General features: G+C 37.5%; 1 protein-coding gene across 1 annotated transcript in view; it reads left to right on the top strand.

The window, feature by feature from the left end:
• Nucleotides 1-19,095, top strand: part of LOC113946727 (cytochrome c oxidase assembly protein COX16 homolog, mitochondrial) — a 46,758-nt gene extending 27,663 nt beyond the window's left edge. Inside the window, exons 3-4 of the mRNA XM_027642438.1 lie at nucleotides 2,722-2,784; nucleotides 17,539-19,095. Of these exons, the coding sequence (XP_027498239.1) occupies nucleotides 2,722-2,784; nucleotides 17,539-17,658 (183 nt within the window). The 3' untranslated portion in view covers nucleotides 17,659-19,095. The remainder of the gene's footprint in view (nucleotides 1-2,721; nucleotides 2,785-17,538) is intronic.
• Nucleotides 19,096-23,308: the final 4,213 nt, after the last annotated feature.

Here is a 23,308-nt window from a genome sequence, read left to right as displayed (position 1 = left end):
TCCTTTTTTTTTTTTGTTCTTGTGATGTTTCAAAGATAGTGCAACATCTTACAAACAGTGGAAACTGAACTTTATAATACAGTTTTTCTCAACTGCGATATTGATTCCTAAAACAACTTGTAACCCATCTGTCTCCATTTGGTGGCTGAAAAGCAGGGATTTGCAATCAGGGTATTAGAATGTGCAGGTGGATCAACAGCTCTGTGGAGTCAAGTATGTTTAAATTATTATGTGTGGTAAGTATGAATATAGGGAACAGAAAAGGTAATGATAAGAGAAAATACATACTTGCTCCCTTTTTTTATTTTTTTTTTTGGTGGGCCTTGGAGCAAAAGTGGACTTAAGATGTGTATATAGTTTGCCCTCAAATCAGGGTTTAACTAGTCTTATTTGGTAAGTTAATTTGCCGAATAAAATTCTGGCTTCTAAAGAAGCAGCAGTTTCCGTTCCTTTCACATTTACAGGGCATTTTTCTAAAGAAATTTCAGCTAGCTTCCTTCATTTCTGCATTTTTGTTAATACTAAAGCTACAGCATCAAATTGGAATGCTGTGTTTCAGTTTTGCTAGTCTTCTCCCTTTCTGCAGGCAGAGGAGAACAAAGACATGAAAAGGTCTGAAGATACAAGGGGCTGGAAGGGAGAGGAATCAGCAGTAACACTGCTTGTTTGCCTTTACCTCACACAAATGTGGCCATGCAAACACCACACATTAAACAAACACAGTAAAAATTGCGAAAATAGAACTTGATAATGGGGATATTGAACTGTCTTTGTAAGTTGAATTCTGGCTGTGGTTAATTAGGTAAATGTGCTGCTCCAACCATGTTATTTTGCTTGCCTCATTATTAAATGAAGGGAAAATGTAGGATGAAATCAAACTATTGCATCTTTACTTGCTGGAGCATGTATTTCCCCTTGTCCATACGTACACTGCGAGAACACAAAGCATAACAAATAGTGTTTGCATTTAGTTCTGAATACAGTGAGGTCCATGATCACTCTTCTCTCTATGAAAGCAAACTTCAAAGCCTGTCTGGCTGCCCAGACTTTGCATTTCTGCACGTGTGATGGATGGGTTCGTTGTTCTAATGAAGCATGGCTGTTGTTGGAGGTCATGGTCACAGGAGAGAGGCAATCCATCTTTAATGAGGGGCAATTCTACAAAGGCCTTGAATGCCAAGGCAGAGATGTAGCATTTCATTTTTTTTATTTGATATAGAGGGCCAGTGCAGAGACACTATCTTGTTTTACAGATTTTTTTTAATTATGAAGAAGATGGGAGCTGTATCTGGTACAAACATTAACCATTTTAGATATTTTGGCTTAGTTCCCAAGTGTAATGAGTCTGGAGGTTGCAAATGTATATATTTCTATGGCCAGATCGCTGATGAGATGGGGAAATCAAACCTCTGGCCATGCACAGATGCTGTTAGACTTGCCTGTCTGAGCATCCATCCTTAGGAACTGAGGTCTCACAGGCTGCATGCTAACTAGCAGGCAGTGTCTGTAATCAAGGGGAACATTATGGCCTAGGGAGATTCTTCAGAGCAATTCCCATCAATACGGATAGTAGGTGTGTATTTTAAGTACCTCTGATGATTAGGAGCTTGTTTTAGGGGACAGTCTGAAGGTGGATCTTCTTATGGACCAGGCAAATTCTGGCCAGGCAGATTTTGTTATACGAATTCCCTCCTTTCTGTTTTCTAGGCTGCTTATAGATGTTGGTTGTGATGAGGTAACCGAGTCCTTGTCAACTGAGCCCAGGTCAAGAAACAGCAAATTAAGAATAACAAATTTTCTTCACTGCATTAGTCATAGTTGGACTAGTGTACCAGGGATGTACAACTATGCACATTACCAGTCTCCTTACACATCTGTTTTGGTTTTTAAGATCTAAAAATGAGATTGTTCTCTCATGGTGGATTTATTCAATATTTTAATTAATTTGCCTAAAGACTATGTCTGAATACTGTGTATGTGGCTGATGTCTGTTTGAGAAGAACATAAAACACTTTCTTTAAGTGTGAAGAATGCTAATTATCTTTTTCCCCTTTGCTTCTACTCTTGGGCCTGTGGGAGACAGATGTTACTTAGCAGAGGGAGGGATGAACATCACTTCTTCCGGGCTCAGAAGAAGTTAAAACGTGAAATGCATCTGCTGTGCTTCATTGACATGTCTGTTCTTGGATTTGTTCTTTGAATAAACTTCTCTGAAAGGTGGCAGGAATCACCAGCACTGTCAGGACAGAATCAAAACTAGGAAAGAGCTGTGTGTTCACCAGTAAATTGGAAATTCGACTCATGCTTTGACTTCGAAAACCAGAAAATATTGTATTCACTGAACTCAGCATTCAGGAGTAAAATATGTGATGCGATCACAATTTTCTCTTTCTTGCACTTGTTTCATTTATTTAAGCTTTGTTTAGTTTGACAGTTTCAAACTAAACAGATACAGATTGAAGTATCTAAGGACTGCAAGTGCAGGACTATAGTTAAAAATATGCTTCCTTTTTGAGTTTAAAAGTTTGGCTGTTGACCTCTCTCTTTTTAGCCCAGTTCTTGTGCTGTGTTTATCATTCTGGTATCTGAACAAATGGCACATAAACTGATTTAGAGGAGAGGAGGGTTTGCATGTACCAATATTTAGTATATTTTAAGATTTCTTTTAAAAAAATAATCTTAACAGTAAGCATTTTTACTGTATTTTTGTTTGTCTTTCAGGTTGATCCAGCTTTGAAAGAAAAATTGAAACAGAACACTGTGACACTGGAATCTGAATATGAGGTAAAATAAATTTGTTGCTTGGGGCTCATAACCTTGGGTACCCTTGGATACCCTGGCTGCTGGTGGGTTGTATCTGTCCCTAACTAAAATTAGATCAGCCATCTGCCTTTAACTCACTGATGTCCAATAAAAACAAGGTTTTTATGTAAAGAAAGGTTTTTGAACACATAATGCTTCCTTCTGAACACAGCTTCACTTTGATGTCCAGATGCCAAGTGCAGTGGTACAAATAAATTCCACTCTTTCTGTGGTTAACCTAGTTTATAAATGTAGAGCTGATGTTGGCCTTAGAATGTGTGTGTGTGCATATGTCAACACTTCTACTGCATGAGTTTTGATGATCTTTAGACCAAATTACAGAGCAATGTGCATGATATGCTTTCTGTTATTTCTTGCTTCTGAAATTTATGCGCATCTTTCAAACAACTGTCATTCTTTTTACATGGTTTCAGAACATTTTATAGAGAAATATTTCACTCAGGTTTCCGTAACATTGCATTTTCTTCGAACATTACTGTCCTCCAAGATGTCTGTTCTGACCAGTTTAATATCCAGAGTTTCATAAATCTTCAGGTCTACAAAAAGCCATGTTAGAAAAACTGGAAAAAAACCTCCCTTGAACCAGAAACAAAGGATAAAGCTATTTAAGATAATTTTTAATGTTTTAAAATTAATTGAATCAAATGTCCTGCTAACACTTTATCTATATCTATGGTCCTTTTGCTGAACACAGGTTTTTTTCTTCCCATGACACATTCCTGTGACAAGCCTTTGAAGATCTTGATAGCACCCACTGTTCTCGTACTTAGGTCTCCAGAGGGCAGAACATGGTCTTCATAATAAAACGTTACTATCATATTACTCTTCTGTGATTTCTGTATTTTTGCATGCCTAATTTCACAAAATATCTGTATACCTGCTAGTTTTTACCATTATTGCAAACACTTTTGGGATGTCCCCCTGCTATGAAGAACTACGGTTTGTGGTGTAGGGAATAAAAAGATGGAAAGTTCCAATGGAGACTCAAAACTTACAGATCCATTAGGTTCTGATTGCCTCTGGGATTATTGTGTCTCTCACTTTCCATTCAATATACTGTAAGGCTGCTCTGATTTATTTATGTGGAACAAAACGTAAAAAGAACCACAAGCAGCAAAAAGAACCAGATCTCAAACTCAATACCTAACCTCAAAATCAACTGATCTGTATTCAGATATGCCTTACTTTCTCTTCAGAAGATAAGTAAATAGTTGAAGGATAATATTTAAATAGCCATAATTGCATTAGCTTTATGGATAAATCAATGGTAATAAAATACATCTGACATAACAATATATTATAAGCCTACTTGGATAATGAGGCTCCTTTCTGATGCACAGAAATGAGAGAAGCAATCTTATTTTTTTTCTTAATCTAAACCACAGAGAGTTCCCAGACCAAGATTCTTCCAGAGTAGTGCTTGGGTGTTATAGAGAGCAGATGAGTTCAACAAATCAAATGGATTTGCATTTCCCCATAATGAAAATAGATTTGGATTATTGTTTTGAACTCTAATATCAATATATTCTATAGGAACCAACTTGCAAGCACTAGGCATATTAATTTCTATCTATAGTGAGCCTTGTGAAACTACCAGCAGTCCTGCACATGCTTCGCCCTTCCACTCTGTGTGACAATTTTAAGTCAATGTTAGCTTTGTGTTCTGGTGGACAGAATCTAACCAATCACTGAGTTACAGCTGACATTTGGGAGAGTAGTTTCTTGTGGACCCTGTCTGTTCCAGACTAGGGGATTTTTGGGTGGACTTTTTTCCTTTCTGTATTTTTTTGACTTGTCCAAAATACACTTCTTAAGAACATCTTCTAATTCAATATCTAGCTCACACTGAAGGATTACATGGGTGGCTGTTACTAAATATGGTGTGATAAGAGATCAAGGGCAGTTAAAAAAAAGTTCCTGTTTTGATATGTAAAACTTTATTTTCAAATATTATTAGCATTATATATGCAGCTGTTACTGAGGATACCACACTTTTGAATCATGGTTGCCTGATACATGCAAATGTTCTTTGGCTCTCCCTAAGACTTTTAAAAATATCTTACAGAAATGTACAAGTCCCACCAGTGTGCTTGTAGCAAATGTGGGTAGAGTCCTTCCCAAATCTTTGTTCGCGAAGCCCAGCCACGATGATGATGATGATAATGACAGAAATGTACATATTGAATACATACTGAATTCCTCTAGGATGTCAGAATTTCTTTTATAAGTATACATATGCCCTTATGGGTGTATTGCAAAAGATAAAGACATTTCTGGTATTTCAGACATGTTGAAGTCTGCTTTTTGTCTCCAGTGGGGGGGTGGTGATGTAAAAAGTTGTAATGACAGACTTAATTTACTGTGAAGAAATCAAAATAAAGACATTTTCTTACCTTCTAGTTTACTAAATTATCTCTTCTCAAGCTATACAAAATTTACTTTATTTCATGCAGGAGTGTTTCTGGTCAGGATACTATTTTGTGGAAGGAAGAATTTACATGTGTAATTCATGCTGCATTTCTTATATCTCAGATCTGTTAATAATGCCATTTATCTTGTGCCTTGGGATATGCCAGAGGAGCAAGCTACCTTTGCATGCGTTCTCCATTGTTTATGCATTCCTCTCACACACTTATGTGTCCTCGTGTGACCAATTAGTCCTTGCTCTTCCCCTTTGCCTAATAAATCATGGCTCTGTCCACTAGTGACACTGGTACTAATGTGATTGCAGTTCTGCTGCTGAGCTGGGGCCTTGTAGAACACACTGAAAAAATGTCAAGTGTTTGACCTGTTACAAAAGGATAGAGTATTTTATTTGAAAGCAGAAAAATACAGTTTGAAAAAGGGAGACAAATAAACTGATTGAGTTAAAAACATTCTTGTAGTTGTTCAACAATCACAGTACATTCTTGTTCATTGGTTTAATGCAGTCTCAAAATAACATCCCTTATCCTAGCACTTGATTGCTGTACTTCTGTGAAATTAATGGTTTAGTAAGCACTAGAAAATATGGCCTCAGTTACATCTGACCCCAAAATATAGAATTGTTGTTAAAGGGTTTTCTAGCAAATAAAAACATCCTTATGAATTTATTAACCTTTTACAATGGGAAAATCCTTTAAGTTTGAATCAAATATATGATATCCAGTCGGAACCAATAGCAAGCGAAAGTAGAGGAAAAAATATCACAATAAATAAAAATGTGAGGGATTGCTATGGAAACCGTAAATGAGAAATTATAAAGCAGAGAAGGTTGACACAAGATGTTAAGGGCATCAGAGCTGTCTGATAAGTAAGCTGACAAGGGTATGGGTAAGAGGATGGTGTTGCAGCAAACCATAAAGAATAAAATAATGAGGATGTGAAATCATGAGTAACTCTGTTGGCAAAGTAGATATATTGAAGAAACATATCTGTATTTTTTTTAATAGCAAAAAGTCCTTTGTATTTGAATCAGATGTACTTCCAAACTCCTTAATAACCAAACAAGATGTTATTTAATATCTACTAGATTCTCATGGTTTATAGGTGAGTTCCAAGAATATGCTTGGAAGACTTCAGTGGCTGCTGAAAATTTCAGTCTGGGATTGATGGTTCTCTGGGAATCATTATTGGGTAGGAAGGTGATACTATGAAGTGTTCTGTGAGATTTGAGGTATCTAGGCAATATTGAGTACTTTTTTCAGTATAAAGATATTACAGAAATTGTAAGATCCTTACTAACATGCAAGTGACACGAAAGTATTGCAATAGTATATGTATGACAAGGCAGGGACAGAGAGCTGTTCATGTTACTTGGTAAGCTGGGCCCATTAAATGTGCAAAGTACCTTTTAAAGTTGCCAAAGCTATTTATTTTTCAGGCCAGATCGGACTGTGTTATGGAAAGCAGCAACTCTGGAAAAGACTTAGGAGTCAGTGACTAAATAATTCAGCTTGATCTTCTACTGTGGTATTCAGTGTATGAATATAAAGAGGAATGGTAGATGTAGGAACAGGTGATTTTACTTCTGAGTGTGGCACTGATGAAGCTGAAACACTGGTTCAACTTTTGGTATCCATATTTTGAACAAGGGTTTACGAATGGATTAAGTTGCAGAACTGGCTGACTGTATTAACTTAGGGCTAGAGAAAAGGCCTTAAAAGAAACTTAAAGATTTAAGTACTTTTAAAAATACCAAAAAGAATGTTGCTTACGTATCAATATGTTCATAAGGAGAAAGTGATAGCTATTGAAGATTTTTTTATTGCAGAAATGATACTAAAATTAGAAATAAGGTCCATTATTGATAGATGGGAACATTATTTGAATATAACAGCAAGGAAAATGGGTCCTCTGTCTTTCAGAATATCAAAACTGTAAAACTTTTAAAGTTTTCCTTCAACTAGTTGGAAGCTATTGGACTCAGCATGACATAATTCATTGTGAATGGTCATACCAAAGAATGCTGCTTTCTTGACAAAGTGTATAAACGTTGATCAGGTTTTGTTCCTTATAATTTGATAATCACAAAAGTTTAACATCAGATCTGGACAGAAGTTTTGTAATCATTTGTCCTGAGAATTACAGCAAAAGTATTGTAATTGCAGTGTTAAAATATATGTTGAGGACAGTTCAAAAATTAAAAACAGATATATGGAGAGGTTTCTTGTGAACATAACCTCTTTATTTATTGTCTTAAAAGAAGAATTTGAATAGACTTTACATAAAAAGATTCAAGCCACTTAATGCTCATTTGACTTCAGGCATTCTGGTGCCAGCAGAATGGAGGAAATTTCTTTTCAGGGAATGACAGTGTAATAACATCATAATTTTTGTTATCAAATAGATGCGTCTAAGTGTGTGGACATCGGGAGTACTCTAGAAAGAAAGTAATTCCTGAATGTCAGTAGGTGAAATTTGCAACTGTCTTATTGTTATCGTTATCAGTAACTGAGGATTACTGATTTTGTTGTTAAGAATTAACAGATTAGTGTATTGAATTGATTTACTTCACTATCTGTGAAGATACTAGTGGCTAAATGTCTTGAGCTGTTTGAGAGCTGACTAAGATGTTAGGAAAACATCCCTAAGAGATACCGTTCTTCCCACTTTAGTCACTCCGTTCCTTCCATGCTCTCTTCTTGTCGCATTGTCCAACCTAGACATTAGATTCCAACTGCCCACCAGGTTGTGTTTGGGACAAGCTGAGTTTCTTGCATTTCAGTTTATTCACACGTAAAATGGTCTAGATTGCTTTTATTTCACTGTGAGTGTTCAACACTTAATGTTTTGTAGAGAAGGACAAAGTGGTGTTATTTTATCGTTAATGGAAACTGCCATGGGAAAGGATTTTAGTTAGAACAGTTTGTGTTAGGCATTTTATTCTGAGGGTATGTACAGTCCGTAGCCAAGCTGTAGTCTGGACCTTTTCTTCTTGACATCTCAAAAGTTTTGTGTGCCGTAGTTCAGTATGTTTGAAGTATAAACTACATTCCTAGTTTTTCATAGAGAAACGCAAGAAGTGGAATTTGGTGATGGGCATAGCACAGGAAGAGTTCATAGTGGAAAAGCCTTCTTGCAGGAAAAAAGACAGCCTTCAAAGGAAAGTTCATAGGGTATTGCTTTTTACTGGTCTTATTTCTAGAATTCATCTCTATTAATAGTCCTGTAAATTCTTTCCTGGTCATCTCTTTGCACAGGATTTTCCGTAACTGTGAGCTGTTTCTTTCATATATGTTGCATTTGCACTTTTCTTATCTCATAAGAAGACATTGACTTTTCATAGATGGAAAACGAGGTGGGGTGATTAACAGTGGAGTCAGACAGCAAACATGATCGGGACACACAAATGCGTATTATAAATAATCTCTTCACCATTTCTGCTCTCTCTTCTGCTTGTGTTTCCTGTATGTTTTTTTTTTTTTAATCCCAGAGGAACTGACCAACTCTTACCATGTTAGGGCCAACACTGTGTGTTGTCTCATTCACAAAAAACCCAAAAGTTTGAGTAGAGAGTTGTATCCATACAGGATGGCTGAATTCTTTAATTTATTGTCCTAAGGGATGTTGCTAGCTTCTACCAGGCAGTATTGGGAACATCTTCTTATGCAGATGACTGGGTGGAAATGTTAAGCACTTCTGTCACAGTAATGGGCCCCCAGTGGGGAATTGTTGGATCTTTGGTATGAAATATCTGAAGTAACTTTAGTATAGTGTATGGGAATTTAGCTACACAGCTGAGGCTGTATACATTCCTTTCATTGGCCGCCTCTGAACAGGATACAGCAAAACATATTGTTTTAAAAGAAGGTCTTGTCTCTGCAACCAGGCAAAACGACTTTTTGCAAGAATGTCATCCAGTTTGTTTTTCTTACTTTTTAACTTTTTTTTTTCTTGGCCAATTTCACAAACACTATCTGGAAAATTTTGTGACTGCCAGTGTACTTCCAGATGATGCCCACATGGACAATGAAGTCTAAATGTGAAATGCTTTAAAAGATTATTATACAATTCTCGCATGTTCCTTGCTTCTCAAATTATTGTTACCTATTGTTATTTAATGTTCAGACTATGCTATAAAAATGTACTCTGCTATAGCAGGTTACTGTCAGAGAGTGGGTCAATGCCTGTCCTAACAAGCTTACTGATCATACAGAAAAATGAGATTTGAGATGCTTAGGGAGGCTGACCGTAGAGTTTGCATACTTTTTGGCTAAATAATCAAAGTTCTGAAAGTTGGATGGAAAAGTTCCCAAATTCAGCCCCTGACTTCATGATGTGCCTGGTAAGATTTCAGTTTTGCCCAGGTATAGCTGTTCAAAGAAGTTCAAAGGCTGAGGGAAATGCTGTTGGCAATTCAGTATATAATAACCCATCTTGTTTGTAGCATCTTCCCCTTAAGTCCTTGGAGAGCCAGTGCCCCTCTCTGCCATCTTATGGCTCTCACTGAAGCAAAGAAACTCAATGACCACAGAGTGTCATTAAGCAAGGTATTCTCTTTATTACGGCGCCGGGCAGCACGAGGGATATCTCCTCCTAACGTGCGCCTGATGGAACGGTGAATGCATATTATATACATTTACAGTATTCATATTAATTACATTTCTTGGAATGGTCAGGTTTAAGCTAATTATTTCTCGGAACTCATCTACATGATTTTCCGCCTCCTTGCACGTGCACATTATCATCCAGAGGGTCTTCTTTGAGGGTCTTCAGATGAAAGCTCAAGGTCTTCCTCTTGGTTAAATTTTTGAACTTTCCTTGTTGTGCATGCTCTCTGCCATCATGGTTAATAGCCAGACCACTAGTAGAGTTTATACCAGTTCAGTTCCTGTACCTGGTGTTTGAATCACCATATTGCATACATCACTTTGACATTAGGTACATCCTGTGAGTATTGCTGATCCCAAAAATAATTCCTGATATATGCTTTATTTTCAAAAGGTTACAGGTTAACTCTGTTTTAATTACAAAAGATTAAGAGTCTACTACTTGTTTCATAACATAAATAGTCTTTAAGCACAATGCAGTTCAAAACCAAAATATCTTCCAACTTTAGAAAGACCCCAGACCTTAACTTCTAAAACTTCCTCTTCACTCTTGTAAAAATTTAGATAGATGCCTTGGTCTTTCTCAGATGGAAGTCTTTCTGATTTGATTTGAAGATCCATTGGTTCTGATAGAACAAAAGAGTTATTCACCAGTTACGTGTACTGTACATTCAGCAGTATTGCTGAGAAGTAGCTTTACTGTCACTGGCAATATAGTGGGGCACTAACACTCTTATTACTACCCTCAGCAAATAGACAGGGGATGTTAGCCACAAAGAAGAAACAGGAGGATTTTTTTTTTTCCTGTGAGAAATTTGCCCAACAGCACAAATCTAACAGTAGCTATTGATGTTACTGAAAAACTATTTATGGTTGAAAGTTTTGAAGTTGCCCTGTTAACATTTCGCCAAAATCATAGTTTCTCCACAGAGAAAAGCATTCTGTTTCAACATATAAATTGAAAAGCAGGTTCTGGAAGAGAGACGAGTGGAAAATGAGCAGGAAAGTGTAGATGAGAAACAAAAGTCCTAAACTATGCTAACTCTGTGTGAATGTTACCCGTACTAAATGAGACCAGAGTAGAGGGGGAGCATGTGAGAGGCAGAAGATTTAACTCACCAATTCAGCAGGATTGCTTAGTAAGGTTGACTGCTGATTTGAAGGGGTGTGGTTACTTCAGGGTGATTACTTAATGGCATGGATTTAAGTTTAATTTGACTCTGTTGTTGTAAACCTTCTCTAGTTGTTTCTTTTTTTATGCTCACACTCTACTGTTAGTAATTCCGCAGTGGAAACTGATAATTTCTTGTTGTGGTAATCTCTTGGCCTTTCGCTGTGGTATTCATCGCAGCTTTTCCTTCTCACATAAGAAACCTGCAAAAGGTTGCTTTTCAGATCCCTTCAGAAGAAAAAACACCATGTGTGACTCGTGGTTCTAATACTTTTTGATGCTGGTACACCTCATTCTTTTTTTTATTAGAGTATCTTTTTATCTGTATTAGAAGGACATACTGTGCCAGATTTTATATACAGAAAGTAAAGAAATTGTCCACACTTCAAGTATTCCTAGGAAGATGTTTGAAATAAACCTTTTCTGTGTTGTTGGGAGGATTTTATGAGCTCCAGATAGGGACACGCTGTGGAAATCTGTATGCTCTTTCTAACAGCAACAGAACTGTCATTTTTTTGCTCTTACTGGTCTCCTGCACTGTTAAAGATCACACATCCCCTTCAGTCAAGTTCCTCTTTATATAGCTGAAAAAAATACTGCAAATATCCTAAAAGTCTGTCCCTGGCTGCTCCTCTTTTAGGGAGTTGTGTTGCAGTAACTAGGACATACCTTTACAAAGTTTAATATGATACAAAGTTAGCAGGATCAAGCAGTCAGACTTGGGAAATTCCTTGGTCCTGTTGACTTGGCTAGCTCTCCCTAGTTGTAAATTTCAAGATAAATCTTAGTAACCAGCGCTTCTCTTTCTGGGGCACAATAACCATAGCTTAATAAAACGTTTGTATACAAGGCAAATGAAAACTATCTTAAATGTACTTCATTCTTAATTAAAAGTGGAATTTGCTGAATTTCAGATGTTTGATCTTGAAGTTGAACTGTTGCATTCATGCTGTTATTTATATTGGATGTTTCTGGGTTTTATTTTTGCTTAAGAAGATATACCGAAAGTAAATGATGCATACATGAGTTCTGTTGACTTTACCAATAAAGCTTGCGGATCTTTTGGACTGAGAAGTCCATGTTGGGTGATCTGCAGGTGTAATCTGTAAATGGCACTGGGTTATCCTCTGAGATTCACTGTCGTTTTTAAGAGATTCTTAATTTTAAAAAGGAAAACTGCTTGTAAATTAGGAGGAAATCATGGCAAAGCTTAATTCCTGATGCAAATCTGTCTAATGTTATATTCTGTTACGTTAAAAATTCAAGGTTGTATAATCATGTCATTTTAATTGAATGATATAATTGTTTAGTTTAGTCAGCAATTTGTATCACTGTAGCACCTTCACACAAAACAATAGAAGAGCACTCTGTGAGCGTTAATTAAACTCTATGACACCTCTTAGATGGAGGCAAGTTCTGCTCTTGTGCTTCATATTGGGAAAACCTTGCACAGAAAAATTGGCAGTGCTGTTTTTTGATACACATCTTTTACAACATAGTCACTTGAGGATGTTTCACTTCTCTCTCCACCCCATGATTCCTTCAGCTGTGCCAGTTCGAGTGTTTGCACAGTCCTATACTTATATAGGATTTGTTCATAAACCGTATTAATTTGTTATCTAAATTATTTTGTTTTTGTGATGGGAGCACAGCCCCATGTAATGTTGAATTGGCATAATTAAAGGGAAAATAACCCATGGGGAAAGAATCTCTTAAACCAGTTTACCATAGATTAATTAATTGTGCCATAGATGAATGGTAGTGGATCCCACTGAAGTAAGCAACAAAACGTCTGTTGGTTTCATCATTGTGGTGTTTGCCAGTCTTCAGCAAAGCCAAAAAGAGAAACAGCTCCCTGGATGCTTAGAAGCAAAAACCCTCCCCCATTTCTTCCCTTAATAAACAAAAAATATTTTATTCTGGCCATAATGTGCTGCTTGCTAACTTGCTCGTATACTAATAACATAAAACTAAACATTCTCTGGTTGGAATAAAACACTTCATTTTAATCTGAGGATTAAATCACTAATCATTGGCTGTTGAATCACAGATTATTAAATCACTAATTGCAGATATTAAATTATGTCACTTCCTAAAGAAAGTAAATAACATTAAGTTTATTTTAAGAAAATGAGATATCAAAAAAGTGGCTCTGGCAAGGAGTTGTAAAAATAAGGCCATTTCAGTGTGATGATGAACTTAAGATTTTCAGTCATGCACAAGACAGATTCAGTGTTAGCCTTAATTCTGTACCTCTGCATCTATATATCATCATAGAGCTCCTTGATATACCTTTTGTCTCTATAAGCTGTTTTGACACCTTTGCAAAAACAGACTATTCAATTGGTTTAATTCTTTCACAGAGTCACAGAATATTCTGAGTTGAAAGGGACACTGCCTTGGCTCATCTTCTGTCTACAAATGGGTGTGCTTATTATAATGATGGGAAATAATTGTCTCTCTGAATTAGAGCCATTTATTTCTGTGGTGTTCATCACAGAATTTATTACATCAAGCTGTAAAGTAAACAGGGTTCTCTTATCCCTCCTTTCACATATGAGAAACTGAGAATAAAGCCAAACATTTTTTGCAAGTGGCCACCTTGAATTAACTCAGCCTGAGCAGTAAGAGCTCAAAATGAATTCCTGCATACTTCAGTTTGTGTATTGTGGCATGAAGACTATCCTGCAAGAGTAGCATTCAAACTCTTTTTTAAATTTTATTTTATTTTAAGGCTGACACAGGATTATGACTTCTACTTAAGCCAGGCATTTGAACCAGCAATTAAGAAGTGAAGGTCTCTTTGTGTCCTCATTGGTATCTTTGCACAAGTCAGGCTGTTTAACAGAAGTTTTAAAAGTCAAGTGTGGCAAACAGTTGAGCATATTTTTCTTTTTCATGGTGCTTGTCTGCATAACTGCATTTTTTTTCTTGGATTTACAGCTTCTGTCAGTCCTGTACTCTTAAGAGGCAGTTTAGCTGATTTAGGGAGTGAACCAGTAGATTTAATGGACTATACTGATCTTACTTTAAACAGCTAAGTTTCAATATCCTTTGGGCTATTTGAGACAAGCAGGAAAAGTGGTACTGATCTGATCTGATTACATTTCATTGTAGTCTCCAATGATTTACTATTTAGTGCATTTGAATTGGGAGAAAAAGGTTTTTTGCATTTTAGACTTCAAATTCATATGATTTTCAGTTTAGTAAAAGCTGGAATTAGTTAAAGATCTTTATGTGATGTCTTTATAAAGTTAGGTAGGCAGAGTCCAGGTGACTAAAATGAAAAAAAGAAAATAAGAACTTAAAAAGACCCAGCCAGATAGAATGAAAGAAGTTGACTTCATCTGAGAGTAGAACTAGCTGCTTGTCTGAATTCTCACTGAACAGATCAGGCGAACTGAAGGACCTCTGTAACTTTGCAGCTTGTGCAAAGTTTGTGATAGAAGGACTGCCGATCGGGTCTTAGTCTCAGGACTAAAATGAATTTAAAATGTAGCTATGTACATGTCTTTAGCCTACATCTAATGTAGCCATTTATTATAGGGTGATACTGTTGCATGAATTTTCATGTCAGTGACCAAGCAAAAAGGTCATTGGTTTTATTCAGCTGTATGTGAGGTACTGTCCTGGTTTAACCCCAGCCAGCAACTAAGCCCCACACAGCCGCTCCCTCACTCCCCCGCCATGGGATGGGGGAGAGAATCAGAAGGGTAAAAGTGAGAAAACTCATGGTTTGAGATAAAGACAGTTTAAAAGGTAAAGCAAAAGTCATGTGTGTAAGCAAAGCAAAACAAGGAATTCATTCACCACTTCCCATGGGCAGGCAGATGTTCAGCCATCCCCAGGAAAGCAGGGCTCTGTTATCTGTAATGGTGGCTTTGAAAGACAGACTCCATCACTCTGAATGTCCCCCTGTTCCTTCTTCTTACCCCAGCTTTATATGCTGAGCATGATGCCATATGGTGTGGGATATCCCTGTGGTCAGTTGGGGTCAGCTGTCCCAGCCATGTCCTCTCTTGAGCACCCCCAGCTTACTGGCAGGTGGGGAGAGAAGCAGAAAAGGCCTTGGTGCTGTGTGAGCACTGCTCAGCAGTAAGGAAAGCATCTCTGTGCTACCAACACTGTTTTCAGCACAAGTCCAACATAGCTCCGTACTAGCTACTATAAAGAAAATTAGCTCTACCCCAGACAAAACCAGCACAGGTTTCACGTATGTGAAAATAGCTATGAAGTTTGAAAGCATTGCAGAACTGATTTTCAGGTCCCCTTTCAGCAGTTATACTCCTTCTTAAGCTTATCCGCATGTAACAGAGTCCTCTATTATTCTAAAATCAGATAGCATCAGTTCAGAAAATTGGAATGTCTAATCATTCTGCCTTCTGATGACTGATACCTGTCCCATAAGCTACTAATTTTTGCAGATGCTGTCACATGCCAGTAAGGGAGCTGCTTTCTTTTTGAATTGCAGTAAGACATTACAGTGTTTATATATGAACAAAATGTGAATGTTCTCTATAAATATAATGACAATAAAAAATAAAAATACAGTCCATGTGTGCATTAGAATCTTTATTTCTTTGTATTTTAATTGATCAGTGGATCTTATTTGTCTTTTCAGAAAATGCCATTCACTGTACAAGTCTGTGGTGGTTTTATTCTATCAGTATATCACAGTATGTTTTCTAGGTACCTTTATGATTTCTGTTGGAAACTGCCAAGATACTTTCTGGTACTGGTTTGTTTAGATAGTATAGTTTGGAAATGATTCCTGTTTTGGACAAACCTCCTCTCTAACAAGCCTTTGTGAAGTTTCAGGGGCAAAATAACATGAACTTCTAGTAAGGATCTCCAGTATGCATGTCTCTTTTGATAGACTTCTTTATGTAGCCAATCTTTAGATACCACAAGTTTTGTACTTATTTCAAAAGTTGATTCTTGTTCAGACTTTGGGAACTGAACACCTTTGGGAATAGTTTAGATCCTCACAGCTGTGTGATACCTTTGAGTTTAATAAAATCAGCATGTTTCCCTTCTGTTAAAGCACATGTTATCTTCAGTGTAGTTTCCTTGAAGCTTCTATTATAATCAGGGGATAGTCACTGTTGCATGGGATGATGAGTACCTTTCTCCTTCTCCTTCCTCCCGTGTCAGCTCAGATCCTTTCCAGTTGAAATGAAGTACCAGCTAAGCATAAGATGTATAAAATAGTCAAGACAATTCTACAGAAAGACCTATGCCAACTCTACTGTACAAAATAGTTCAGTTGCTCCTACCTTGTGAAACTCTGCTGTGTTTGTGCATGTGTTCTCATGTATCTTCTGTAGATTGTTGCCTAATTTCTTCTGATATCTGACTAACCTCATTGCAATTTCCTTAGCTGTAGAAGTGGCAGGAAACTTTTACATAACATGAACTAGTAGCAGCAGGTCTATTTTGTTATAGCCATTGAATTATTCTGCAACTATTATTCAAGTCCCTCAATGTTTACCATTTATTTGAATGATTGACAGTAGGAAAATTAGACCACAGGCTCAGGGCAGGGTTAAGTATCTTCTGGTATATTTTTACAGCATTTGCTGAGATGAGGCCCTGATCACAAATCAGACACTTAAATCACACTGCATTGATGGTATGCAGTGTTGATCTGTTCTGTAAAACATGTAGAACAGCCCTGATTCTGGCAGTGGTGCAGACCCTCAGTCTCCCCATCGTGTCCAATGAGACTTGAGGTCTGTGTCTGCTGGGAAGGGACTTCCATGCCTCTGCCAGTAGGGCTGTGAAGATGCGGTGGATGTTTGTGTTCTTCAACTGCAGCACTTGGTAGGTGAGGTCAGGAGGGCTCCTGTTATTTGCTTTTGTGTGTCTCTAAGTCTAGATAAATACTGCAGTTGTTGGTAGTTCCAAGTGGGGATGATAGGAATAGGCAAGGAGGTAATTAAATCTAGGGTTTCTAAGTATCTGACAGTTCAGTCAGTTATCTGATGTATGACTTAGTAAGAGACCTATCTGCAATGGCTGGGTGCCATGGGAAACTAGTCAGCAGAAAGCACTGCACACCTCTCTCAAGTTAAAACCACATGGATTGAAGGGGTTTGCACTGTTGCTGTCTCTCTGTATTTGTCTCTGCTTTGTATTTGTGCTGACAGGATACCTGAGGTCACTAATTGCTATTCTTCTGTATTAGCTATAACAATAGTTATCACTCTTACTACTTCAGTGCTTGGCAGACTCGCAGTTGAAGAATAGATCTGGAAAACAAGGTGAGAAGGGAGAAAGAGAATACAAGATATCTTCAGTCGTGCTTAGATGCTGCTGTGCTTCCTGACCTTAAAAATTATTTATGTGTTGATAAGCAGATGCAGTAATGCCCATCCTAATCATTTATGTGGCCATATGGATAATGACTAGGTTTTTTCCCTTCTTGTTGAACTTCTTGTGCAGGGTAGATGAAAGTACTTTAAATCATGGATCTGTCAAGGTGATACTGTTATTTTTGCTGTTTGTCTGCAGAAGCTGGAAAAGTCTGACTTGAATAACTGGGAGAACATCAGAGGACCCAGTCTGTGGGAAGATTCCAGGACTGTTCAGAAGCAACGGCGGGAGGCTCTCCATCTCAAGCAGAGTGACTGAACAAGCCTACTTTGGTGCCTCTGAAAAAAAAAGTCTCTGGGTGGACTTAGTTTTTAATCCAGTGTCAGGAACAGACACGGGAGCAATTGCACCGAGCAATTCATGCTGGTGTATATATAAGTAACTGTGAGATCAGTCCAAAAGGCACTGTATTATATGAAGCTCTGTGTTTGCATCCATTTGCAGAGTACCACAGGCTGTATATGTGAATTTTCAATTAAAAAAAGCTGATTATTTTACTTACAATATCCCATTGTTTTTCAATCTCTAACATTCAAAAATGCTTCAGCAAGGAATAACATTTCAAGAATCACTTGTCAGTACCAGAAGTTGTCATCCTAATGAGAACAACAGTGCTGTCATCTAGATGTGTGTGACCAGATAAATGCTGCTTCAGGGAGCCACTGCCTGACTTCAGGCTTTTAAGCTTGGAAGGGACTCCACAGGCATATGAGCTGTTTGGAACAGTGAGTCCATTTTTGGCTAAATAATACTCATGAGTTTTATTTCCAGGGACTTGACTGTATAAAGGCATGTACAGAATGTCAGCTGGTAATTGCTGAAATAACATTTGTTTAGCCGTGTTTAGATTTTTATGATTAGTTTATCGATACCTTCGTGCAGGCAGGACCTCTGCACTGGAACTTCTCAGTTTAAGTTGGAAACACTCTTCCTCACTAAAAGCTGTGCTGTTTCTCTGTGAGTAAATATTGTAGCAGAATCTTCTTGAACTACTGTGTAGTGGCAAAGCTCATCTTACCTGTATTATTACATGTATTTGTGCATGTGCACAGAAATTTTTTATCTTTCAGTGGATTCTTCTGAAATGCTTGTCTTTTTATATTTGTCTCTCTGTGCCAAATGTTTTTTAGAGGACATCATGCTAACATTCAAGACCCTCCTGCTGAGAGAGTTCAATGACAAAGCGTCCAGTTAATTTTTCAAATTGACTTCTGGGGAAGAAGCAAAGATATTTCTCTTGCATGAAGGCCTTAAACTTATCAGTTTTCTTGATGAACAAAATACTCACTGAAACATCTTGTGTATTTTTAGCAATTTGATCTTCTGCAAAGACCGTTTGGGGAACGGTCATCTTATTTCATCAGTTTTTGAATTCAGTTGTAAATAATTACTTATATGGACAACATTGCTTATGTCATAGCTTAGAACCCAGTTTTAGTGGATTGTTTGCTGGTTGTGGGGTCCTCCCACCCTTCCCTTCTTCATAGGCACTAAATCCTGTAGTTTCTGAGGACATATCTGTAACTACCTTTGAAGTGGCATCTCTGGAAAGTGATGGATTTATCTTAGCATCTCAGAAACAATGACATGCAGTTGGAAAACTTTCCAAATTGCTCTTCTCTTCAACTTTCCTTTTGACAGACAGCCCATATCTATTGATAGTCCACTCAAATAAAATTCCACCATTTTTATTAATGCTGTTGACTCATTTATGAATTAAAAAACCTTCACAATAATAATAACTGGTACAGAAGCTGTACTTCTCATAAAATGGGAAGAGCCATTTCAGCAATTCATCTTTATTGCCAAGCACTTGAACAATGGCTTCATGTTTTATGCTATGCTTTTCTTAGCCATTGAATTGGAAGTAATACTTTTGAAAGGGGCGTTGAGAGCCAATTAAGTCTCTTAAGTTGTCATGCAACCTAGGGTAGAAGGCACTCCAGAAATGTGGACAATTATAGTTCATAACACTAGCAGGAGAGGCAAACTTCAATTGGTTCAGAACTCATGCTTAGTTCAGCTGCTTATTTGAACTATCCTTTTGAAAGCCAGTTATAGCACTTCTGGTTATCTCCAAGGCACCTGGAGACAACCTTGTTCAATTCCTGAATTGTAATTCTACACATTTGTGGCTGGAGGGTGTCAGAGGTAATTAAATGCAATTGTCAGTCTGAGCCACTGATTGACATTTTTGCATCCTTTTTGGTAACTGGGATATACAGGTCTGAGGGGAATGAAAACAAGGCTTTAGTGAGAGGTGTTGAGTATTACAAGGGTAAAAGAGAGGACTGAAGAAGCCAGATCTTCTAATCAGTTTGCTGAAATGAGAAATAAAAGAAGGAAGTCTGGATAGGTGTCTCTGTGACCGAAAAATCAGTTTCAAAATCCCTATTTTGACAGTAAGGGAGAAAGTGTTTTTCTCTCAAAAAAAATTAGCAAGGTTGGTCTTTGGGATCTTCTGTAACAAGAAAAGCAGTGGGATGTAGAAGTGCAGGGAATCTGGAGCATCTGTCTCCAGAGATAGGGAGAGGTCAGCATAGCACCACAGATATATGGGTATCTGTCTGGATGGTTCCCAGTGGCAGCTGTGTGCAGCTCAAAATGTGGACCTGATCTTTGTGTGAGATCAGCCCTGTGGATCCTGCCTATTGAGTGTGGTTTTTCTGTAGCACTTTGAATGTGCAGACGCACGGATGACCCAAAAGAGAACATGCTCAATATCTTCATTCATCTGTAACAGATGAAGGAGAGCCTTAGCAAAAGCTTAGCAAAAGCTGTAGCTACTGCAGTGCAAACAAGGTTTGTAAACTACTGAATAGCACAGCAGTTGAATTTCAAAGCTACTAAATACATCTGGATGAGCAGTTCACTGTTAAAAACTTAAGAGAATCAAAATGCAGAGAACAGTCTTGCTAATAGTGATCCTCCAAGGTCTTGAAGATGGGTCCAGCCACCCAAAAAAGGTAGGTTATGGTGTAATAGGACATGAGTGATGGGAGTTTACATAGAATATAGAATGGAGAAACTTCTGAAAAACAACTTAAACCTATCTCATAACCTGGGGACCAGTCCCAAGAAGCAGAGGAAGAAATCCATTTCTTCACAGAGGAGCAGCAGCTTGGAGTGACTTAAAGGTCACTGTTCATTGGATGTTTTCCGTGAACACTTCTTGTTTCATTGTATGTGTGTGTATAGGTGAAACTTAAAACAGTAGGTTTTACCTTCTGAAATAACTACACAGACCCTTGTACTTCTTGATGATCTTGACTTTGCTCTGAGTTGCTGTGTTTGAATTTCCAGCACAAGTCCAGGGCAAGTTTCATTTTATATTCTGTATTTTCCAGAGGGTTTTATTTCTGCAAAAAATGTGAAAGCCTAATATTATTCTTTGCTGCTACTTTATGTCCACTTGGGGGAAAAAAAAAAGAGAAAAAAAAAAGAATGAAGAAATAGAGAAAAGAATGGAATGATCTGAAGTCTTAGGAAAGCAAAATAACTATTTTTACATAAATATGCTCAAAGAATTTTCCTTAAGCTTTTATGGTTGCAAAGGCTGCTTATTGTCAGTGTTTTCAGTGGAAAGCCGCTTTACATCATTCACTGGAGTAAGGTTCACAAAAAAATTTCCACTCTTATTTTAGACTAGCTAACTGGAAGGTTTTAATCAAAGGAAAGTAATTGCTTACTGTTAGGCCTTCGTTTTTTACAAGGACTTGCAACCAGACTCAGCCAACACACAAATAGTCTCTAGAGTTAGAAACAAAAACTCCATACAGATGTTTTTCTTAGAACTTGTACTCTTCCTCAGGAGGCCAAAGCAGTCTTTCATACCACTGGAATCAGACTGACCATATTTTCTTGTTGAATGTGTGTTTTAACTGCATGTTTAACTGTCTTGCTTAACACAGGCAATTAAAGTTTCACCCTCGTGGTTTCCATGCTGCTTGGGAGATGTGTTAAAATTAAATTCAACCACATTGAATTTAATGTGGTTGGTAGTGCAGCTGGTAGTGCTGCAGAATGGACATGTAAAATATAGTTATACATTGCAAATGTGAGTAGTATATGTGTCATAGTCACAGGTCACTTGAGAAAGAAAAAACAGCCCACCAAAAAAGCCCCCAGAAGTAAGGGAGTACTGTGCATTGCCAGTGCATCTGTAGGAGAAATCGATGCACTTTCACCTGACATACTTGGAGTCTGGAATGATGTGCCTCAACAGAAAAAAATGACCATACCTTTTCAGCATGTCAGTTGCAAGGTAGTTGATGAGGTCCTTGATGTTTGATACCAACTCCATTGTGTGTGTTCAGTACCAAATCCATTATGGTATCAACCTCAGGAAGGCCCAGTGGCTCTCAGGAACATCGCTTAATCCCATGCAGGATCAGGGGTAAACCCATCTCTCTGCCCTACAGGTCCATTCTCCCTCCTTTTTCTGTCCTGTCTTCCAGTGTTCCTTCTAAAAAGTAACAGTTCAGTCTCTGAGCTGCTCTTTTCTAATGGAGCTGGCTGTAAAATGTCACTCTCTTTTTTTAAAGTTCATTGTCTACCAAGAATTGAAGAACAGTGGTTTCTAAATGAATTTGAATATGCCCTGTAAAATGTAAGCTCAGAAACACAGACCCAGTGTTATATCCCCTTAAGGGTGGCATGCAGCATACAATGGGTCTCTTTTTATCTTCAGATACACAATGCTGTGCTCTCTATTTTATGTACAAAGGAAATTAAATGTACTTTTTTCTTTAAAAGATGAGATCTTCATTTATCTCCAGCTGTCAGCTCCTAATAACGTTGCCCAGAGAAGTGTTATCTGTGATTTAGTGGCTTTAGTGGACTATCTTTTGTTCAACAGAGGACAGCAGAATAAAATTTCAGCTTAATATAGCTCTTCTCTTACTCCTTCTGAATAAACAGAGGAAAAAAGGAGAGCAAGAGCAAAGAATCTTCCATTCCAGACTCAAGTTTCTTCTGCTTTGCAATAGATAGGGCATTTTAAGAAAGGAAAGGAGGGAAAGTGAGGGGAAAAAAAGGAAATACGAGAGAAGAAATATGGAAAGAAAAAAGCTTAGGGACAAAAATAGTAATAGTAAACAGCATGGTTCTTTCTGACTGGTCCCTCTGGATAGAATAAGAAGGAAAATTGTTTCTTTCCATGAAAAACTTCTGAGCTCAAAAAATACTCAAGTCTGAATGAAAAGTCGAGTTCAATATTTTGCAAGCTAATGGTTTTAGAAATACTTCTATTTGGGTGAAGTCCAATGTTTTATTTTGTTTTTCCTGTTTTTCCATTCTTGATTCTTTTTCCTCAGGTACCTTAACTCTGGAAATGAAAAACCGCCACTGATCTTAAAAGTGCAGTTTTCACTTAAAAGACTGACAGCACAAAATACTTCAACAGTTTCCCAAACTTTTCACAAAAAGTGTTCTCAATAAGAGTAAAATCTACCAAAATAGGTCTTTCTCAATGAACAGATTGCAAAGTGTCAATCAACCAGATTTTAAAAAAAAAATTGTGAAAGATCTTTTTTCAGTTTTCACCAGTCAGTTCCTTTGTTAATTGGTGAATGCTGATGCTGCTTACTGATGAGGATGTGACTGCACACCTCTGTGGCTGCATGTGCCAGCCTTCTCCCCACCAGACGTGCACACCTGCATTCGGAATATGGCATACTTGCAATTTAACAGAGGATTTTGCTACTCAGCAACTTGTAAGAAAAGACCTACCCCTTATTGCCTCCAATATTCTGCTATCCCAGATAATGACGTTGCAAGATTTACATGAACTAAAGAAGTTTCCTCAAAAAACAGTTCCTTTTTCTCCCTGCTTTTGCTAATTCTACAACCTAAATTTACTTCTGGTTAGTTCCTTTTAAATAATGTTACTTTTTATTAGATATTCAAA

This window comes from Corapipo altera, unplaced genomic scaffold, assembly GCF_003945725.1.
Source record: "Corapipo altera isolate COAL_440 unplaced genomic scaffold, ASM394572v1 23b, whole genome shotgun sequence".
In the NCBI taxonomy this organism is placed as follows: domain Eukaryota; kingdom Metazoa; phylum Chordata; class Aves; order Passeriformes; family Pipridae; genus Corapipo; species Corapipo altera.
This window is presented reverse-complemented; position numbering and strand designations above follow the sequence as displayed.